Raw genomic sequence first — 15,863 nt, 5'->3', positions numbered from 1 at the left:
TCAAGCAGCACTGTATGTGGGGTTTTTTCTCTTAGCTTATCTAAGCTCAAATTTCTGTGTGAGATGTGGACTGTGACTGAGCACATTGAGAATCTTATTTATTTATCTTGATAGCCATGTCCACAGAAGAGAGGTGGGACACAATAAGATAAACCATATCATTCGCTTCACAAATGGATCATATCTGGGAAATCTGAAACGGCTGACTCAAAAAGCAATTCAAATAGGGATTTTTAAAATGACGTGTTAGACAGGGATTCTGACGAGGGTCGATTCCAGTAACCTCTGAACCTCCGTTACCCTAAACAAATTTGGGTTATAGGGGAAAAAAAATAATTATTGAATAAAAATAATTATTGGATAAAGCCGTTCCTCTGATATGTCTGAGAATTAGTTTTTTAATGGATTGTATGGTATGAATTATTTTTATTCTGTTTTGTATTTGGATTTTAAACCTTGTGTTACATTATTTATTCTTGTATATGTCCAATTAAAGACAGACATCATATATTGGCTATAAATGTTACAATGCCCTTACAAAAATTAACCAATGACTGAAATGGACATTTCAGCAGTGGAACACAACATAATTTTGTATTAACAGTAAATTACAGCGCACATTAAACACAGTGTTTGGTATATCTCTTTATTTTTACATTAGAAGTTTTTTAAATTGTCTATGGACGCATACTAACTGAATGTCATCTGTTTATATATATATTCAATATAAAAGAACTGGCTGTCCTTGCTGAGCCGAGCCAAATTCATCGGATCACAGAATACGGTCGGAAGTCCCGTCACGTGGGGCTCCTTATAGCAGATAGGGCGGCGACCACGGTGCCACGTCAAACAAACTACACACTACCCGGCTTTCACTATTGGTTCTCACAATTCCATGTGTTACGTCAATGCTATGCCATTGGTCGAAATGCAAAGCAGCATGTTTAGGTGTCGGGAAACGGCTTTGTAGTCGTAAATTGCTCACGTTGCTGCTCTTCTACTCGCATTAGTGTTCCTACCTGTGGCTGTGGACAGCTGCAATGGACCGCATTAAGGATGGGTGGTTCACAGAGTCCTGCGCGATGTGGCCCGGGCAGGCGATGAGCCTGGAGGTGGAGGAGGTTCTCTACCACAAAGAGTCCAAATTTCAAGATGTTATGGTTTTCAAGAGGTGAGTGCTTTAGCTCATACATATGTGGCTAATAGCTGTTAGCTCCAGTCAACCAGCACTGATTGAGAAAACCATAGCTCGATCCACTTAGCCGCCAATATATGTTTGAGTTTGCCCACAAATGTATGCATATGAATGATTAAACATGCAGTCTACTATTAGGCAGTCAGCTTTCAAATGGGACTTTACTTGGTTGTAGGTTACAGGTAAAAAAAAAAAAAGCCCCCTTGCCTTATTGCTGTTCTTCCCTTTTTCCAGTAAAACCTATGGAAATGTGTTGGTTCTGGACGGGGTGATCCAGTGCACGGAGAGGGATGAGTTCGCCTATCAAGAAATGATTGCCAACCTTCCCCTGTGCAGCCACCCGGGCCCCAAAAAGGTACCTCCTATTAGCTGCTGTTGTGCAATCGAGGGAACATGAACTCAGCATTCGTACAGGATTTTCCAGCAGTTTCCTCCTGCTTCTGTAGGTGCTGATCATCGGCGGTGGAGACGGTGGAGTGTTGAGGGAAGTGGTGAAGCACCCGCTGGTGGAGTCCGCAGTTCTCTGCGAGATAGATGAGGTGGGGACCATCAGCACTGACTTAAACGAGCTCGACTGAACCTTTTCACGTTTTTGTCACGTTCTTATCACAAACTGCAAAGCACCAACATTTAAGTAGATCATAACGGTAAAATGAAGGGGGGGAGGGGATATAACTAGTTAAGAGAGTGGACAAATGTGTAATGGACCTTACCACAGGGTCCGCGTTTCATTGGCTAATGCTCATTTGCACGTGCTTGACCGTCTCACAAGCAAAAGCTAAAGTAGTATACACATGCTAATGTAGATTGTGGACTAGCAGACCACAATCTACTCAATCAAAGTTTTTACGACAGAACTCAAATAAGAATGGTTCTCCACTGTCAGTGGGGAATCTGTACAGGCGATGTTAGGTATCCTGATCGTATTTGAGGAAATAAAATTCACAGATTTCCCAAATCTGATACGGAATGCCTAGCTTGGATCAAAGCTTGTGCACGACCGCATTTGCAGCTCAACCGTCGTAGGATCAATAAAAACAAAGGAGTGTGTGCTGGTGTAAGTATTATTGCTTTGCTTTCTTTGTGTTTAGTGAATGAAAAAAAGTAAATAATTAATACATCCATTATGAAAACCTTTTAGCTAAGTACAGCATAATGGCAGTACCGATACAACTTCCACACCCTGAAGCCTGTCTGTTACACAGTCTTACATTAGCTGAACAGATCAATATGCAATGTGTACCGTATCTGACATGCATTAAAGATTTTATTTTACCTGAAAAGGCTTTTTACGAAACTGTAATCGAGTTAGCCACGCTAGCACCGAGTATCAGGCCTAGGCACACTCAAACATTTGCCAACAACAGAAATCACTGATTCCAAAAGTAACCGTCAAAACCATGAATGCCGACTTACCCAGCCTTGCAAGAACAACAGGCATCAGTGATTTTGTCCACAGCTATATTTATGCCGAGGGTGTGAGGATCTGCTGTCTTCCTCATCGAGCGATAGCATTTAGCTGTGATGCGCACAATGTTGGAGGCATCCAGTGGCTCAAACATCTTGATGTCGTCCAAAAAAGGTGATATGAACTTATTGGTTCCCCTGTCCATTGTCGTGGCTGATATTTTTGGAAAATCCGGCATTAATGCTACACTAATCGACTCAGAAATACTTTGTAGAGAGTGAGTTGAAACGAAAGACGCCATGTTTACACATAGAAACTAAGCCCTGCCAGGCTGTTTGTGAGACATGCAGCCACGTGGGACTGTCGAGGGGCGTTTCTGGGCGGAGCTTGGTAAGGTCCATTATGTCAGCAACTATGTGAAAGTACGAGATTTGATGGAGAACATGAATTATTAGTCAAGCAAGTTGCCAAGATGGCCTGCAAAGATCTACTGTTCAGGTGGAAATGTATGTCAACAAAACATTTGGCAAAAAGAAAGTCCTTTATTATTAAGAAATATTTCTATTACAGTCATGCAAAGGTGATTTATGAATGGAGGACATGAAGGCAGTTGGTGTGAGAGAAAAAGCTGCTTAAGATAGGGCTTAGATGGAGACGGATGCCTCGCCATGGCGACCCCTAAAGGGAAAAGTTGACGGGAACAAAAGAAGAAGAAGAAAAAGTTACAATCATCCAAGAGTAAATAAACTCTGAGAAATCCTCTCATGAAAGCTGACCTTCTCCCCTGTGTAGGATGTCATAGAGGTATCGAAAAAGTACCTCCCAGGAATGGCTAAAGGGTTTTTCAGTCCCAAGATCACCCTCCATATTGGCGATGGCTTTGAATTCATGAAGAAAAACCAGGATGCCTTTGACATCATTATAACCGACTCCTCAGATCCTGTTGGTGAGTGCTGATTTTCCTTCTTTTCTTCATTTTTTTTTCTTCTTCTACTTTTTAGGTTCTAGTCTAATTTCAAGTTTGCCGTTTTTGTGTCAGGACCTGCAGAGAGTCTGTTCAAGGAGGCCTACTTTCAGCTAATGAAAGCAGCTTTGAGAAGCGGCGGCATCCTTTGCTCCCAGGGTAAGTTTAAAATAAGGACTGAAGCAAATTTTTATAACGCCTGACACTTTCAGAAATTTTCATACACCTTGAAATTTTCAGTATTTTTGAAAAATTCAAGGCATTGTCAGGAAATGTATAATAAACCAGATAAACTAGCACATAATTGGTATTGGAAGGTTGGGTTGAGTCAGGAGTTAGAAAATAGTTTTTTATCAATTTTGTTTTGTTTTTTTCTCTATACTGACTACTGAAGACTTACTCAAATTATTTAGAGATTTATAAAATGATTTCAAAACAATGTATTGTTTTCCATTCACTTCTCAGTTAGAAGCTGCTTTTTGCTAGTCTGTAACATGCAGTCTTAATAAAATACCCTGAAGCACATCGGGGAATTAAAAAAAAATAAAAACTGGAGTACGAGTACTTTTTCATGGAGCTGCCTCTGTTTCTTTTTTTTATAGGTTTACTTATTTCTGATTTCTACTTGGTCTTCAGTCAGACGATGGCAGAGAGCAAGTTGTTATGAAGGAAGCTTATTAGCTGATCAAATTCCCTTTGATATTTACAGGAGAGTGTCAATGGCTCCATTTGCAGCTGATAAAGGAGATGCAAACCTTCTGCAAGACGCTTTTCCCTGTGGTGGACTACGCCTACAGCACAATCCCAACTTATCCAAGCGGACAAATTGGATTTATGCTCTGCAGTAAAAATCCTGTAAGCAGGCCTCTCTATTCCTGTTTGTCCCGACTTCCTGTTTCTTTTTTTTTTTTTTTTTTTGTATATGACTTGTTAAATTATTTCTCAACACGTTTCGACCTGACTTTCAGGAGACAAACTTCCGGGAACCAGTGAAAGCTCTCACTAAAGAAGAAATGGAAAGTATGAACCTTAAATATTACAACCCGGATATTCACAAAGCATCCTTCATCCTCCCCGAGTTTGCCAGAAAGGTAAGTTGCAATAATGTCTTGGGCGAGAAGTGCGGTGCCTTGCAGAAACCATCGCCAGCTTCCATGTTTTCTTGCGATTTCTACAACAACTCAACAGAAAGTAGGAGGATGATGAATAATTATCAAAAAGGGTTTAAAAGTGAAAATCTGAATAATTTGACATGTGTTTTTTTTTTTTTTTGTTTTGTCACCTTGAAGAAACACCCTTTAATAAAAATGTCATTGTCTTTTTCACATCTAGACACAGGCGTTCTTCTTTTCTTTCAAAATAGCTCCAACTCACTTAGAAATGCAAAGGGAGTTGTTTGAACATGAGCTTTCACTGAACCTGTGGAACCAGCCTCAATGTGTTGTGGTCTGATCCACTCCATTAGAATCTGGGCTGTGTGTTTAATATCAAAGCTCTACCTCTGGCCCGGTTTCACACCACCGTGGGAGTTCTGTGCGTTCCAGTTGACTAGCTTTAGTATTTTACACATTGGCCAAAATGTTCAATATAGAACTTGTGTGACCAGAGCGCATTTTTTCAGCTTGTTGGCTGTGCCTTGGCTTGTGCCAGACCGAATCCAGGACTTTCTTTGGCAGATCTGACCAGATTTGTGCAGAGCGTGACGTAAAAATTCACTTGTCAGTAATTCCACCTGAGCTGTGAATCTCTGCAGCTCCTTTAGAGTCACAGTGGGCCTCTTTGCTGCTTCTTTAACTAATGGCCTCCTCCTTAAGTTTATATAAACCAACATGTCTTGGCAGGTTTGCAGTCGTCCAGCCGCCTTTCCATCTTTTATGGATTGAATAGTGTATGATGAATTATTGGGGTAATTGTGTATGGGGGGGAAAATGGCTGCTGACGAGCAAATTTACAGAAAAGACTTGAATATTGTGTCAAAGTTGTACATTTGTGAGAAAAAAATATAAAACTTCCCATGATTAAAATAAAAAAAATATATAAAATCTCAGACATTGACATTGTAAAGTTAGAATTTTTTTTCCTCAAATGTTTGCTGATATAATATCAGACATTTACAAGAAAATGTGACAGAACTCTGTTTATTAGTTGGATAACTTCCAAAATCAACATTTGATTTCACTTTACAGTTATTTACTACTTAAAACTGGTCTAACAAAGTTACCTAAAATACAATACAAGAAAAAAATTCAATGTGTATAGATAATTTTGTAAGGTAGTGTATTTACCAATGCGTGACTCGTGAGTTTTGTCATGTTGTTAGTTTTAACTGAGTTTTTTTTTTTTTTTTTCCATCATTGTCAGGTACTCGGTGAAGCATAACCTGCAACAGAAGACGTGCTTCTCCTCTGCCTGACCCTCAGAACACGTGGGGGGAAAAAATCCCCTCATTCCATGATTTTCCCACCTCTTCATCATAGGTCCCTGTCACCCAAGAGAAAAATCACTTGGTGGGAACCCACTGGATCACTACCCCATCAGTGTTCTTCTCCTTCAGTCTTACGAATCTTTTATCATTTCTTTCTTTTTAAACTCCAGTTAATGTCCAACTTTTTTTTTTAGAGCTGTTTAATGGACTGGACTGACTGGAAGACCATTGTGATATAATCCTGACCTCATTCTCCAACCATGTACTGTCATACTCTGGATGTTACAGACCATGTAGATATGTAATCTGAGTACGTCAGATGCACATCAGTTGTTTTATTTTTTTAATGTTTGTTCATTGAATAATATGCAGCATCCATATATCACGACTGGGCATTCAGGCCTCTCATCATTCAGTAACACAACAGACCTATAGTGCCTGATATTAGCACTGTGCTATGGAAAAAAATAAAAAACATTCTGTAGAGTCCTACGCTTAAGCTGTCGGGCCAGTGTTTGACGAATTGTAGAGTATCACCAACTTGAGAAAAATTACGATCAACTGATGCGCAGCTTTGAACATCAGGTATAAATAAAGCTTTCTATTATGAAATTAGAATGTCAGGAAAAAGCAAACCAAGAATCTAACGGAGGTTCGAAATGCAAAAAGTGGACACCTTTTAAGATTAAATTCATTATTCAAATTTGGCTTGCAGAATTAGGGATTTACCTTCTGATAGGATGGCTGCTTTTGTAGTGAATCTGTTCTTACTGCAAGACGCTGATGACCTCTCTCCATGTGGAAATCTTTTAGCTGTTGAGTCAACACGGTCTTTGTTGAGCCGTGGAGTTGTACATGAGTAATGAATTTGTTTTTATAAGAGTTATGAATAAATTGGTGACACAAACTGAAGTTTGAAGGCTTTGTTTCCTAAGGACTTCCCGCCTACTTGCAGGTGTATCTCAAACAGTGATATAACTGAGAAGTCAGTTCATAAAGTGAAACTTAAATTCATGACAGAGTTGCTGTGTGTTAGTATATTAGCGGAAGAAAGCTGTCCAATTCTTTGATTTCTCGAATCATAAATTATGTCAGAAGCACCAAATTGGTTTTAAACTCTGCTTTCAGAGTCCCACAAACTCTCCTGACTATCTGGTGATCCTTTCCTTTTCATCACAATTTCATTTTGCCATTATTAATTATTTTTTTTATTGTATTGTGTGCAAGACTTCCACATATTACACAAGTTTCTCTTTTGGAAATTAGTCCAAAACCTTAACCTGAAAATAATATTCTCCTTTATCAAGATGCAGATGTGTTACTCTACATTGGTTCTTGCACCTAAACATGCACTGAATATTCAGCTGCCAGAAGGTGGCGTTCTTGAATCTGTTCTGGATAAATCTGCTGCAGCTCCTGTTGTGGTTGTTGGGGGGGGGAGGACTGAGGGAAAGAAAAAAAAAATTATAAAATTTTATATACAGTACCTTTAGGTTCCCGTCCTGATGTGATTTGATTTTGTTTGAAAAGGCCCTGGGCAACATTAAATTGCTCTTTCTTTGTTTTTGTGGTGTCAGGTGTGAATATAACACAATTGCTGCTCAGTTACATCAACCTCAGTGACTGCCGCGTAAGACGCCAGCCTTCATTAGTTTTTCTATTAAAATGTGACCAAGCTGAAACAATAAATTATTTCTGTGGTCGCTTACAAGCGCGCTTCTCAGATGTGGTTGCTTGTGTGGTGGTTTTCCACACAGCTCTCTCCCAACATGACTTCTGAACTAGTTCTTTATTTGATGTTTGTTTCTTAAATATGTTGAAAAGAAAAAGTTGGATCACTCCACCATTTGTTTTATGTAACTATTCCCAGTGCATCTTGATGGAAGCTTGTGGATTCACCTGGATTAGAAAACAAGGACGAGCTCAGTTGACGGGTGTTGAGTAGATCTGGTCATGTTGCAAAAAATAAGAGGTATCAATCCCACTTATGCTGTCTGGGAATACCTGTATCCATCATCTTACTGGCTTCTCACTGTTTGAAGACTCTTCTGAGCTTAACCCGACATTTCCTAAAGGCAGTGAGCCGTTGTGGCTTCTTCAAACACACTGAATTGTCAATACTGTAACCGTTTCAATAAGTCAGCTAATCTTCGGTCAAGTGCTCTGGGCTGGGTTCAGATCAGAGGAAAATACCCCCTAAAAACTGTTATGAAAGCATGACCGACCCATCTCAACATTTCAAACAGGGAGTCCATGTTCCCTGCCAGGGGCAGTCCTGCAAATCCTCAAACTTAATTATTTTATTTATTTATTTTTTTTTTTAATAAGTCTCTCAGATACCCGCTTCAAGATTACGTAGCGTGTTGGCTTAATCTGCTCTACACAAGCAGTTCTTGTTAGTTTACTACATCACAGTATATAACTAAACATATTAATGTATTAATAGGACAATAATGGCATTATTATATGTTAAAGTTCAGGTCAAGGTATTAAGTAAATTTACTGTGGGGAAAAAAACAAGTTTTGAAGACTTTAGTGAGGTGGGTTAATGCTTCTCACTAACCCACCTCACTAAACACTTAATATGAACAAATGCCACTTTGTTAATACATTTTAAAATTGGACCAAAAAAAGTCCCACTGTTTCTGTTCATGATTTGCCACGGAAAAAAAAGATGGATCTTTCTTCTTTGTTTAATTACAAATATTTATGTCAAAAAATAAATCAAAAGAAAAAAGGCATCCTGAGCTCAGATTTCTGAGAGGGAAAGACCACAGCCTCTAAATCAGCTCTGTTTTAAACTTTTATTTATTTAACCTAAAAGCTAGATTTTTCCTGGTTTTACAGGAAATGGTTAGTTCAAGCAAGTTTGTAACCCAGTTTGTTAAGTTGAAGAAGAAAATGAGCTTCATCTATCTTCAAAAACCCCCCACTATTTTTAAATATACAACAGATCAGACTTCACTGTCTTTGTCTTCCTCAGGGCGAAATAAGAAATGGGAAGCTCTAACAGGGTGCTGTTTTATAACTTCAACATCAGTGGGTTGTGTTTATGACTTTAATGATTAGAGCACAAATTTGCTCCGGTAAAATAACATTGGTCTTGTTCCTGCTAGCTAACAGATTATTTTGCTAGCTTTCCTCAGCAGTCACATTTTGGCCAGAAAAGCTGTCAAATAAGTCTATGTAGACATAATATTCGATACTGTGACTACTCCATTGTGAAAAGGTCTAGGGATATGAACTACTTTGCAGTGTTTCTGAATATTGTCCCATTAACATCTGAATGTTTTTTAATGAGACACATGCATCTATATTAGCTTCTATTGCTATTAAAGTTAGCACAAAACACAGAGATAAGCCTTGTGCTCTCCAGATCGAAATGTGTTCGGTGGCGACGCGTCTCGGCAGTAAATCTCAAAGAATCGTCGGAAAGCCTGTTTACTGCCACTGAAACGCTTACACATTTGTCATGAAAATTCATTTGCCACATCCTCTCTTCCGTTGTCTAACAGCTTTACGCAGAGGAAGTGTAATGATGTGGGGCAACATCTCCTTTCCCAGAAAACAAGCAATTGTAGGCAGTTCAAAGCAGGAATATATTAAGATGAGACTGCAACCAGTAGCGATCCCATCCATATCTCAGTACAAGTTCTGACTTACGGGGAGGAAACAGAAAGCTGAAAGTAATCACAACAATCTGTTCTCAGTTCACTGTCTTTTACTTCAGTTTCAGCTTGGGCAGGTAATTGGAGGGGCTTATGAACTCTACAGCTCAGTTTTCTTCATATAAACATTGATAATCATAATCAGGCACCACCAACTGGGAGAACCACCAAAAGTAACCAAGTACAACCAGACATTCTTGTACCATACAGAGCCTGGGCTTTAGAGGAAAGTGTTTGGCCTTTACTTTTAGTGCTATAACATCCTCCTTGTACATGCTGTAGACTCTGACTTAGCGTATTTCTTTATATTGAGATTTATTATTCCTTGCTTTACATATCCAATTTATTCTGCTGTTGTTTATTATTATCATTTGGGTCTTGCCATATATGTTGATTTCTTTGTGTTGAGTTTCTTACTTAAGTTTGTGTTTTAGTAGTCCGTGCATTTTGGCTTTAACTCCCTATGTTTCCTTTTGGTTTATATATCCATTTTTATCTAGTTCAGTTCTCTCTGTTTTTTTCTGTATGAATCACAGCAGTTGCTGCATAGTGTCTTATCTCCCTGGTCTCCACAGCTGTCTCTCATTTGCTAATTAACTCACCTGGCAGCGTCCCAGAAATCAAGCCCCAACAGTCCAGCATCCAGTCATGGGGTTCAACAAATAGCTACTTAGCAGTCAGAGCTAATTTATTGTCAAGATTTTTATTATTATTATTATTATTATTATTATTATTATTATTATTATTATTATTATTATTATTATTATTATTATTCAGCCTGTAAAATCCTTACATAATAAAGAACTAAAAACAGTAAGCCTGCTTTTTCTCTCTCTCTTTTTTTCCCCAAGAATTTCCCCAGGGTTTAATAAAAAGACTTTGCTGAGTCTCCTCCGCTTTTAAGCTATAACCTGAAAAATATGAGTGTAATAAAAAACTGATTTGGTAAAGCTTTCATTAGTTAATGCAGGAAAAGGATTCAGTTAGATCCCAGCACTTCTGGAGGTCTTTTCCTCTGCCACTGTGGAAAAACACCACAACATAAAATATCATAAAATGCATGTAAGGCCAATGTCATTAGCAGTGGTCAAACCTCCTTAAAAATAGCTGGAGATTAATGAAGGACTGTTTTAATCATTAGCGGTGTGTGTGTGTGTGTGTGTGTGGGGGGGGGGAGTAAAACTGATAAAGAAGTGGTTGTTTTAAAGTGTTGCTCTATTAGAGCTGTGCTGCTTTCGAGTCATCATGAGTTCTCAGACAGTTCAATTGTAATATAAAGGTGTCAAATAGACATGGAGAGAGGCTGACAGGAATCAGACGTTGCCTGAAGTTAAATGTCAATCATCAGGGAAGAGTAAATCAGGTCATGGTCATTTCTTTAAAATAATCGATAGCTCCTGCTGGAAAACCGTGTTATTGAAAATATCGAGCAACTAAAAAAAAAAGAATATGACTCAGAAAAACATTCAAAACCAACATTAGCGCATCGTCACCCCCTTCAGCAGACAACAATGTAACAGTGGTCTGTTGAGACATTGTGACTTGTTAATGTCAGCCATCATAACGCTGCATCTCTCTGAACACTTTGAGTTTGAGCTGTTTTAAATGACTAAAACCAGCAAATAAAATGTAAAGAATATGTCACAAGCTACCACTCTGATGAAAGTGTGTTTACATTTCAAACAAGCTGAAGCTGATGTGGCATCTTTTTAGGGAACTATAGTCATACCGTTTACAAAAGCTTGCTTTAAAAAAAAAAAAATCAAATTAGCCCTTTCAGTAGTAAGACGGAGATTCCCAAAATTGGGATCCAATGAGGTGAAAACCTCAGCTGTAAGGGAAGACAAAGACCCATCTCACATTCTTCTAAAGAAGATCGTAGCTTTGATGCTTCATGATCCGGACAGCTTGTTGTACCTGCTAAGGACAGGTTGGGTTGGATAATCTACTTCTCCAAGTGCCATTTACTTTGGTTGCCTTTGTGTGATATTAGCTCTTGATATAAAACATTTAAGTTAGATTTTTTTTAAAAAATGAAAAAAGCATTTTTCATAACACGGTACCCTTTTTTTTAACCATTTTTATCAGTATCTATGACCTACGGTAGTGACGTTGTTTTCTCTCTGCAGATGTTCACATTACAGCAACAATTTGTCAAAGGGTGAACATCCAAACGTTTCCATTTGTTGTATCCTGACCTCTTCATCTCCCCTTCTCTTTTTCATGCTCACGTACTGATACCCCCAACAGCATACACACACACACACATGCACACCGTCCGTCACACACCCACCAGCCTCTACGTCAGTTGCAGACGGGGGTGGAAGGGTGGGGGGGAGACGTATAAAAGAGTGGGGGACTTTGGAGGTAGAGCAGAAGAAACATCTGAGTTTCCCCAGATCTGATGAGCAGCTGCCACCAACTGCAGCACTCTTTCTTCACCACCACCGCCGCTCTCCACCTGGACCTTCAATCGGCCTGAGCTGCTCAGACTATCTCTTACACACACACACACGCACGCACGCACGCACGCACGCACGCACACACACTGCAATACACTCTTGTCTCCTGCTCCTGTTGCGCTCGTACTGCACTCCTGCCACAACATGCAGCTCCTGGTGGTGTTAGCAGCTCTCATGGGGGTTCTGTTCAGCGTAAGAGCAGCTGCCGTGCTTCCTCTGGAGGACAGGAGCCCCATCCATGCAAACAGGGTGAGGATATTTAACACACGGATGACGTTTAATTCTGATGGTAATTGTTATTTGTGATAAATGTTTTAATTTCATTACCGAAAAAAAAGAAAATTGCTGGATAATTTTAAAAAGTAGGTAAATAAGCTACTTATTTATAGATTAAAATTGTCAGTCTCATTGCAACTTAATAGATAAACACAAAAAAAATACTAACAGTGAAAATGTTCATTTGTCTAATAATTTCTGTGTTGCCTTTTTTCTCTCTTTTTTTTTGCCTTTTCAGGAGCTGAGTAAAGAGCGTAAAGAGCTGATCCTGAAGCTGGTGTCCGGCTTGTTAGATGGAGCTCTGGACACCAACATGCTGCCGGGCGAAGCAGCTCCTGTGGACCTTGAGGAGCCGCTGGAGTCCCGCCTGGAGGAGAGGGCCGTCTACAACAGGCTATCACTGCCTCAGCGTGACCGCAAAGCGCCCTGTAAAAACTTCTTCTGGAAAACGTTCACCTCGTGTTAACAGAGCCCAAAAAACACCGCCCGGCTCTGTCCCTCCGTTTTTGTTTTGTTTTTCCCCTCCTCCGCTCAACATGAACTGCAGTAGATCTCAGCTGTACATATCATCTACACCTGTGCAGCATTGATGGACTTCACTGAGACAGTGTGTATGTCTGAATACTGACTACTTATGTACACAATGTATGTATGTATTTATGTATCGTACTGTACCGGTTTATTTCAGGCTTAATAAAAAGCATGGACAATGTTGGACACGATAGCGGCAGTTCATTCTGCAAGAAAAATAAAAAAAATATAACAGGAGGTCATATTTTTCACCTGCTTCTAGAGTTCAAATACAAAGTCAGATCAAATGCAAAAACAATGGCTGATGCTTATTTTTTATTTAATTTATTTCTTTATTATTATTATTATTATTATTATTATTATTATTATTATTATTTCTTGCTTTGGAAAGTGACTAAGATTGTGGTAATATTTGTGCAAATATAATTTTCTATCTACAAAACACTGCCTTTGTGGTGATAAATGTCACAAAGAGGACACATCACACCTTTTTAATCATATCTTTACAAATGAAACACTCACTGGAAAACAGCATTAAACCAGGATGTTTTACAAAAACTAACATGAAAATAGATTCTGCTCAGTTCGACAGAATGATGAGCAAAAGTAGATGCGTTTTTTTTTTTTTTATGAGACACATTAAAATAATATGTGGAGGCTTGTTAAAAGGAATTGGTGCTACAGTGGGAGAGCAGGCGCATTAAATGCTACAGTCTTCAGTGCAGATGTTCCTGGTTGGATTCCTCTGCTTCCTGTCCAGCTACTGATGAATAAATGCAACTAAAAAACCCTTAAGAAAAACATTTGGCCAAATTGAAGCATCACATAAATAACATCTAAAGCAAATGAGCAGACCTACATCCCTGTGGTGCTTTGGGAGCTCATAGGAGCTCATAGTGAGTGGACCACGGCTTTTACTGCAACGTCAGGAAAAGCCGACTAGAACAGCTGGACTTTATGTGGAGTAAATCAGAAGAATGTTAAATGATTACAAACTCCAAATCAGCACGGGTCTGATTTTGGTGGTTCATGCACAAACACAGCCACATCCCCAGTTATTAGAGGATGTGCTCACATATTCACCATATTTAATGACTTTTTTTTTTAATATACCTTTCCCACAAAACGAAAATTTTTAAACTGAATTTAATTGGTTATACGTAACATTAAATATGGAAGATAGGAAATAATTGATCTGGGTCTCCTATTAGGATATAAGCAGTGGTGTCTGGACTTGCAATAGCATACAGTTAGGCTTTAACTATATGTTAAAACTTAACATTCGGTTTCCATTATTACTATGCTGCTGTAATAAGAGGTAGAACATATGATATTCAGGTGAACGTACCATGCAGAAACATGAAAGCTGAAAACAGTTATCCTCGTTCCCATTTATACTTCTACATGCTAACAAGTATGCCTTATTTGGTGCCTTAATCAGGGTTTCCCTCAGAAAACTTGCTGGTCGGGGCATCGAGGCGATCCACTGGGGTTTTGTATTAAAAGATTTTATATTGACAGGAAATGTAAAAATATATTAATGTAACATTTGTTTACTGAGATGATCAATGCTGCTAAATATGACTGAACGGTTTCGGCATACATAAATTAAAAGATTTTATATTGTTTCACATTTAAACTTAAGATTTTAAGGAGCTGACAAGTTTGCTTTGTTAAAGTTCAAAGAGCAATATTCATAGTTAGACTGTTTTGTTACCACAGCTATAAACTGATGCTCTGAGTTTAATCTTTGAGTTCACAAATGCAAATTAGTAAACTGCAATAATAACTAATTGCTTTTTAGGTTGGCCAATTAAACTACTCCCACTCTCCCAGATTTCAGAAAATCTAACAAACAAGCTGCTAGAGATGTTGATGTTTTTAGCAGCAAGAGGGGCCCCTAAGTCGAATTCTGCTCGAGGCCTCATACAGCCTTTGACCGGCCCTGCAAGATGACGAGTTAAATTTTCTGCACTGTGCGCAGAGATGCGCAACAAACGGGAGATTTAATTTAATGCTGCTAATGTGGCTTTAACAGTTTTTCCATTTCATGTCTGTAGAGTTTTTAATAAGCGCCACAGAAACTGTTTTGGTTGCCGAACGTTAAGTTTTTCAGATCTCCGCTCAGTCGTGCTTATTATCTGGCTGACTAAGTTGACATAGCATTTGTTATGGTTTGATGTATCATGTAACCAGAAAAACAACAGTAAAAATAATAATAAAACAATATATTATATATATATTATAAATATTTTCTAAGTATATTTTTTCAGTGCGCTACGATACCAGTCGTCTGGAAACATCGGTATGCAAGACTTTTATAGTTTTTTTTGTGTGTGTTATTGTGTATCTTGACTTTGTTCTTTTCTATGTCCATGTGGACCATGAGTATGTTGAATAAAGCAATCATCATCAATATTTTAAATGTAATTCAATCACAAAAGTTTTACACTTAAGATATATAAATCAAGCACGTTTATATGACATAAAACCTTAAAGTGTACAAAGTATACTCTTAGTTGTTTCAAAAGAGCATGTGATAGTATACTTCAAATTGTGATTTTCTACAATTTAATTACAATTAAAATACATTAAGCACAAAATTGGATGTTCCAAAGTAACATGCTTTAAGTTAAATAATCCTTAACAAACTTGAAATACACTGATGATTATTCTGGCTTCAAGTATGTATATACTTAGTATATTTATTTTTCACAAGGGTAGTCTAGTTGTAACACATTAAGATAGTCAACTAATGACAAATTTTGCTTTGATTCATAAAAACGGCACATGTCGGAGTGTTTGGTTCTGGCTAGTTCCAGTTTTTGGCATAGTTTGCTTATGCCTGGTGGTCAGAATATGTTTAGCTTTGAAAACAGAAAGTCATTTTGCATTGAGGTTTTGCGGATGTGACCTGTTTGATTAGTGCAAGCT

General features: G+C 38.4%; 2 protein-coding genes across 2 annotated transcripts; both read left to right on the top strand.

Moving 5' to 3' along the window:
• Positions 1-912: 912 nt before the first annotated feature.
• srm (spermidine synthase) lies at positions 913-6,899 on the top strand. Its single transcript, XM_015028615.1, has 8 exons — positions 913-1,171; positions 1,430-1,550; positions 1,642-1,734; positions 3,396-3,549; positions 3,643-3,726; positions 4,277-4,422; positions 4,536-4,658; positions 5,929-6,899. Exons 1-8 carry the CDS (start codon positions 1,041-1,043, stop codon positions 5,944-5,946), a joined length of 870 nt encoding a protein of 289 aa, XP_014884101.1. The 5' UTR covers positions 913-1,040; the 3' UTR covers positions 5,947-6,899.
• Positions 6,900-12,027: 5,128 nt separating this feature from the next.
• sst6.1 (somatostatin family member 6.1) lies at positions 12,028-13,152 on the top strand. The gene is made up of 2 exons (XM_015028616.1): positions 12,028-12,371; positions 12,637-13,152. The coding sequence occupies exons 1-2, from the start codon at positions 12,267-12,269 to the stop codon at positions 12,862-12,864; spliced, it is 333 nt and encodes a 110-aa protein (XP_014884102.1). The 5' UTR covers positions 12,028-12,266; the 3' UTR covers positions 12,865-13,152.
• Positions 13,153-15,863: the final 2,711 nt, after the last annotated feature.

This window comes from Poecilia latipinna, unplaced genomic scaffold (genome assembly GCF_001443285.1).
Source record: "Poecilia latipinna isolate Pla-1442-1.1 unplaced genomic scaffold, P_latipinna-1.0 Scaffold131, whole genome shotgun sequence".
Lineage (NCBI taxonomy): Eukaryota > Metazoa > Chordata > Actinopteri > Cyprinodontiformes > Poeciliidae > Poecilia > Poecilia latipinna.
This window is presented reverse-complemented; position numbering and strand designations above follow the sequence as displayed.

What these genes read in the sequence shown, in the direction of transcription:
- srm (XM_015028615.1), top strand. Translation starts at nt 1,041, where the DNA reads ATGGACCGCATTAAGGATGGGTGGTTCACAGAGTCCTGCGCGATGTGG. An exon ending in TTCTCTGCGAGATAGATGAG is followed by an intron (nt 1,735 to 3,395) that starts GTGGGGACCATC and finishes TCCCCTGTGTAG; the next exon opens with GATGTCATAGAGGTATCGAA. An exon ending in CGGCATCCTTTGCTCCCAGG is followed by an intron (nt 3,727 to 4,276) that starts GTAAGTTTAAAA and finishes TGATATTTACAG; the next exon opens with GAGAGTGTCAATGGCTCCAT.
- sst6.1 (XM_015028616.1), top strand. Translation starts at nt 12,267, where the DNA reads ATGCAGCTCCTGGTGGTGTTAGCAGCTCTCATGGGGGTTCTGTTCAGC. An exon ending in GCCCCATCCATGCAAACAGG is followed by an intron (nt 12,372 to 12,636) that starts GTGAGGATATTT and finishes TTGCCTTTTCAG; the next exon opens with GAGCTGAGTAAAGAGCGTAA.